The sequence below is a fragment of the Vanellus vanellus genome (assembly GCF_965231255.1).
Source record: "Vanellus vanellus genome assembly, chromosome: 7".
NCBI classification, from domain to species: Eukaryota; Metazoa; Chordata; class Aves; order Charadriiformes; family Charadriidae; genus Vanellus; species Vanellus vanellus.
The window spans coordinates 5371035-5377143 of NC_138912.1; the positions used below are offsets into that span (position 1 = coordinate 5371035).

A 6109-nucleotide genomic window follows, 5' to 3' on the forward strand; every position below is an offset into this window, starting at 1 on the left:
TAATCGCCTCGACCTCCCTGCCAAACGGTTTTAATGTCTGTAAAGTTTATTCTTTTCTTTTTTTCTTTTTCTTTTCCTTTTTTTTTTTTTTTTCCCCCCATCGCTCAAAGCGATTGCTTGCACTCCAGCCGAGCGCAGCACTTCATGCTGGCCCTGCGGAAACTTTGGGCCGGGCCGGAGGGTGCGGGGGGTGCTGGGGAGGGGGGTGTTACCTCGGCAGTTTGTCCCGCTCCTCGCCGGTGGAGAGCGGCTCAGCTCAGCCGGGGAAGCCGGGGCTGCTGCAGAGCCCTCGCTCGCTGGGCATCCACCGCCAAATGTCACCTCATCCCTAGAAGGGAGAGATTAAACCGCTGGTTTCTGGTTTTCCCGGAACATTTGGGGATAGGATGGAGTTTGGGGAGACTTTTTGAGGGCTTGGGGAAAAAGAAAATAAATGAGTGCCAGACCCGGCTGGCTACGGAGGTGGACAGACAAGAGCATCCCGCTCCGAGGGCTCCCTCCCGGCCGGGAAGACAGGAAAAGCCCGGTCGGTCCCGCTTGCAGGAGGGGGCGAGCAGGGGGGCAACGAATTGGGGGTCACACGGCCTCAACCCACCGCCTGCGCCCAACTTTAGTGCGCGGTTTCACACCTTGTTATCCGCTGTCGATTCGGCGGCGTGCAAGGTCAGCAAGAAGCAGAAAAGCCGCCCTCTGGTTTTCCTTTTTCTTTAATTAAAAAATTAAAAAAAAAAAAAATAATAAAAGAGCACCTGTCCGGACCTCATCACACCCCACCAAGATCAAACTTTCCCCTGGGAAATGCCTCTGAGGGCGCCGGGAGGTGCAGGAGGGGACCGCGCCCGCTGCCCGCGCCGGTGTCCGCACCCGCGTAAGGGCCGCGCTGCGGAGACGGAGCTGCGCAGGCGGGGGGGGAGGGGGGCGGAAAACGGGGAAAGGGCCGGGCCGGGCCGGAATCGTTTTCTGGACACCGACCACAAATAAATGTTTTTGGGGTGGTTGTTGTTTGGGTTTTTTTTTGCCGTTTGATAACATCGTGCTACCGCGCTGTAAAGACGTATTTGCTATTATAACAATATTTTTAATGAGCTGCAAGCGACTTGTCCCAAAGTTAGTACTGCAAACACAAAAGGCATCACTCTGTTTGTAGGCGACACAGCGAGCGGCGTATTTTGACTCCGAAACTCTGTTTATTTTTCATTTACGACCCATTGCCAGGGTTTTTGTCCCAAACGAAAAGAAAACGCAGGATTATCTTTTCGCAACGCTGCGTTTTATTTTGATTTCTTTGGCCCGAAATCCTGCCCTCGGCGCAATAAACACGTCGATTCGGGCCAATCTTCGGGAAGCGGAGAGCGATCCTATCTCGAAATAACTCTGCCGGGTGTATTAACACGAGTGGCGGCTTCAGCCGTGGGCAGAGGGCGCGGGGAGGGGGGGGACACGGCACCCTGGGGTGCCTTTGGGCAACCCCTCCCCCCCTCGGAGAAGGGGGGAGAAGGGGAAGGGCAGCACCGAGCCCCGTCGGGAGTTGGGGGGGCGGGGGGGGGCGGGGGGGGGCAGAAGTTCGGGGGAAGCCCCCGGGTGGGAAGGGACACAGGGACACCCACCACCACCCCCTCCTCGCCCGGCCCGAAGGGGATCCCTGGGGGTCTGGGACACCTCTCTTCGGGGTTACCCAACAGCGGGGGGGCTGGGGAACCCCCCCACCCCCCACCCCGTCGATACGCTCCCCGTCGGAAGGGACCCCCGGACACCCGCTCCCGTGGACCCCGCCGCCCCCTCCCCCGGCCGAGCAGGCAGCACCGATCCCAAACACCGCTTGTTTTGTTTGGTTTTTTGGTTTGGTTTTTTTTTTTTTTGTGCTTGTTTGTTTTTGCCTTTTTTTTTTTTTCCTCCGAAGCCACACTTCAAAAAATGATAAGGAACGGGTTTTATTGATTTTTTTTTTTCCACCACAACATTAAGTTTATAACAATATAGGCTGTTTTAAAAATAGGACCGATCCCTAACAGAAAGCGAGAGGGCAGAGAGTACAACCGAAAAGGCGGGGGAGGGGGGTTAAAATAAAATCAGGAAACCAACCCAAACCCTTGGGAAGACAGCAAACAATGCCAAACCCTTGGGAAGTCAGACAACAGGTGAGCAGACACTAAGACAGAGAGAGACTAGAGGTGTCCACTCCTCGCTTGATTTCTGCCTATTAAAATCCACATACTCGATGGACTTTAGAAGAAAACTGTACATCATATCAAATAAATTAAAATTACCCTAAAGTTGATTGTCCTTCACTTAAAGCGCCCAGCTCACCGAATCTCCCTTATTTACTCGCATAAGCCAGGCTGATGCTTATTCCCATGACCTGCTCCTCTCTTCTCATTTTCCTTCGCTTTTAGTTCTTTTTTTTTTTTTTTATAATTTTATTTTGTACAACATGAACGAACGTAATTATACAGTGCTAAAAACCCTTTCCTCACCATTCAAATAAAAGCAGTGCTTTAAGAATCGTCGTACAATATTGCACAGTTCAAAAGTACAATAATAATAATAATAATAATTACAAAAGAAAGCAAAAGGGTACAGATATTATTTTTTTCCCAAAAAATACCGAAATAACTTTACAAAGAAAAAAAAAAAACAAACAAAAAACAACCAACCAAAACAACCCAACAACTAGGAAAACAAGAATTATAAACAAGAATTAAAAATATCTAAGTAAACGATAATAAATAAGGGTCACTCAAAGCGTGCGGGTGTGTTTAACCGTTCACTTTGAGGCTGTATTTCTTGCTCGTTATAAAGTCCCATGACAGAAACCGAAAGATACAAAATATGGGAAAACAAAGAGGCAAACAGGTACCGAGGTCTGCTTAAACGAAAAGCCGCGGTCGATGAAGTTTGAGTCACGACAGGATCAGGAGCCTGAACAATTTGGAGGCCGAAGGAGAGGTCCGAAAGGAACAGAAATTCAGCTTCCCGTTAGCATTTGGCAAATCTCGAGGAGTGGCCTGGGATCACTCTTTTTTTTTTTCTTTATTATTATTATTTATTTATTATTATCCTTTTTTTTTATTTTATTTTTTTACAAAAATAAAACTAAAGCCACAGAGACCATCGCGGTTTTTGTCCACGTTTACAAAAGGTGTGACAACTCCAGGGTTCTCTACAAGTTCCCGCTTTCATTTTCCTTATCCCGCCCCTTTTTTATTATTATTTTTTTTTTAATTTTATTTTTTTCTAAATTTTCGTGACTTTCCTCCTAGCACCACCCGCCGAGGGGGTCCCCCCCACCCCTGCACCCCTCTTCCCCCCCTCCCCCCTCACCCTCTCCCCGCTCCGCCGGGTGAAATCCCGCGAGTGACTGGAGTACTTACAAGCGGGCCGGTGACTTGCGCGCCTCTCCGCGCCCCTCCGCGCAGCGGCGGGCGGGCTCAGACGGGCCGCAGGAGCGGCACGGAGGTGACCACGGGGTGGGAATAGTAGACGGGGTGAGGGAAGGTGAGCAGGGGTTGGGTGCCGGGGGCTCCGCCGCCCCCCGCGCCCCCTTCCGCGCCCGAGTTCTCGTGGTAGAGGATGGGGACGCGGACGATGCGCTGAGCGGCGGCGTGGCTGAGGTTGGCCGCCTCCAGCTCGGCCGCCAGCTGCCTCTTCCACTTGTTGCGACGATTTTGGAACCAAATCTTCACCTGGGTCTCTGTCAGGTGGAGGGAGGCGGCCAGGCCGGCCCGCTCCGAGCTGCTCAGGTAGCGCTTCATGTCGAAGGTGGACTCCAGCTGGAAGACCTGACTGCGGCTGAACACCGTGCGCGTCTTCTTCTTGCGGCAGGGTTTCTTCTCCGGGCTCTCTTCCCGCTTCTTCCAGTCCTCCGCGCCTCCCTCTTTCTTCGCCTCCTCCGAGTCGCTCTCTTCCAGGACGATCTCGTCGGGGCTCTTGGAGTCCAGCTCCTTCTGCTCCCCCTCCGCCTTCAGCAGCGGCTCCGGGGAGTCCCGGTCGGTGCCCGAGGCGGGAGACGAGTCCCTCAGCAGGGATTTCTCGGCGGCTGGAGGGGAAGGGGAGGGATAAGGGACACAAAGAGACACCTTCAGCGCCCCGGCCCCCGCGCCCCGTCGGGGGCAGAGGGACGAGTCGGCCGGTTCCCGGGGGCGCCCCGCCGCCAGCCTGCCCCGGTCCCCGCCGGTGATGGAGGGATGGAGGGATGGAGGGACGGAAGGGTGGAGGGATGGAGGGATGGAAGGGGTGGAGGGATGGAGGGATGGAAGGGTGGAGGGACGGAGGGATGGAAGGATGGAGGGACGGAGGGATGGAGGGATGGAAGGACGGAGGGATGGAAGGGTGGAGGGATGGAGGGGAGCGGTACCTTCCGTGCGGGGCAGGTGGGCTCCGGCCGGCGTCAGGGCATAGGGGTACCACCAGGTCTGGGCGCGCTCCAGGCAGTGGGCGCTCAGGGCGAAGCGCGGCGCCGGGATCTCGAAGCGGGGAAAGGCGAGGTCGCCCACCTGCGAGAGGGCGAAGCCGGCGCCGTCCACCGCCGCCTTGCCCGAGGGGGCGAACAGAGCCCGCGGCTGCTTGGGGGGCGGCTTGGGGGGATCGCCGTTGAGTAGGTTCTTGATGTAGAAGGACTCCTTAGGGGGCGGCGGCGGGGCGCTGGGCGGCTCCTGCCCGGTCTCCGGCATCCTCCGGTGCTCCTGCCCGCCGCTGGCCCCGCAGCCCGCGCCCGTCGCGCAGGTGGCGGCTCCCGGCGGGGCGGGGGAGAGGCGCGGCGGGGCGGCGTGGGAGCGCGGCGGCGGGGCCGGCCGGGGGCCCCTCGCATGGGGGGGTGGCAGGGCGGGGGGCCGAGGGGAGCCGCGCAACCCGCGGCACCGGGGGGTTGCTGCGGGCAGGCGGAGAGCCGGGGTCGTCGCTGCCGCCGCCGCCGCCGCCGCCTCCCGCCGCCGCTGCTGCTGCGTCAACCTGGCGCCGGATGCTAATGATGAAATCAAAATGTCATCCAAGTTAAACGCGGGGAGCACACGGCGATTGGGCACGCACAATGGCAAATGGGATTAGGCGGGGAGGCAGGCGGCCGGGAGGAGAAGGCTCCGCGCAGCCCCTGCCCGCAGCCGCCGCGGCCCCGGCCCCCCCTGCGACGTGCTGCTGTGGCTGGAGGCTACGAGCGCCCGCCCGTTATTGCCTTTATATACTCCAATTAGGCAGCAAATGAGGAAGGGATCCCGGCTCGGCTGAAGCACCACGGGAGCGGCGGGCAGGCGAATGGCACGGACCGCGCCGCTCCTGCCACAAAACCTCCCCTCGCCCCGCCGCGCCGCCCCCCCCCTCCCCGCTCCCCGCCCCGCACCGCCGGTAACAAAAGCCGCCGGCGCCGGGGGGCAGCGGGCCGAGCCGCGCCGAGCCGGGCTACCGGGCCCCGCAACCGGCGGCACCCCGCCCCGCCGCTCCCCGCCAGCCCCGGGCAGAAACGACTTTACGGGGGGCGGCAGGAGGGCTCTGTCCCGGGCCGCGCCGCCTCCCCCACCGGGGAGACCCTCTGCCTACCGGCGCCGGTCCCACCGAGCGCCCAGCAGCGGGGGCGGCGGGACACGTCGAGGCCGCGGCGGAGGGGCGGCGGGGCGGGGGGGGGGAGCGGCCACCTCCCGGCCGGGGCGGGGGGCTCCGGGGCTCTGCCGCCGCTCCCGGGGCCCGGCCCCGCCGCCGGGCACAGGGCGCCCCCTGCCGGGCCACGCCGCCCCCGCCGGAGCGTCCCGGGAGCGTCCCACCCCCCCGCGTCCCGGGACAGGCGGGCACGGGGCTCCCGCCCGCGGCATCGCTACCGGAGCGTCCCTCCGCACCACGCGATACATGCTGGGGCCCCGAAAAGGCGGCGGCGGGGCCGGGCCCGGCTCGAGCGGCTGTGGCCCCCGAGGGCCGCGACGTGACCTCCGGTACGGCGGTAATACCGCGTGTTGCCCGTGGGTACGTCCGCGCTGCAGCGGGAGGGTGGAAGGGAAAGGGAAATGGAAAGGGAAAGGGACAGAAGGGAAAGGGAAAGGGAAAGAAGGGAAAGGGAAAGGGAAAGGGAAAGAAGGGAAAGGGAAAGGGAAATGGAAAGGGAAATGGAAGGGAAAGGGAAAGGGAA

At 59.9% G+C, this 6109-nt stretch overlaps 1 protein-coding gene across 1 annotated transcript; it reads right to left on the minus strand.

Moving 5' to 3' along the window:
* Nucleotides 1–3428: 3428 nt before the first annotated feature.
* Nucleotides 3429–4670, minus strand: HMX3 (H6 family homeobox 3; the record flags this gene model as incomplete). Its single annotated transcript, XM_082486699.1, has 2 exons — nucleotides 3429–4036; nucleotides 4355–4670. 2 exons carry the CDS (start codon nucleotides 4668–4670, stop codon nucleotides 3429–3431), a joined length of 924 nt encoding a protein of 307 aa, XP_082342825.1.
* Nucleotides 4671–6109: the final 1439 nt, after the last annotated feature.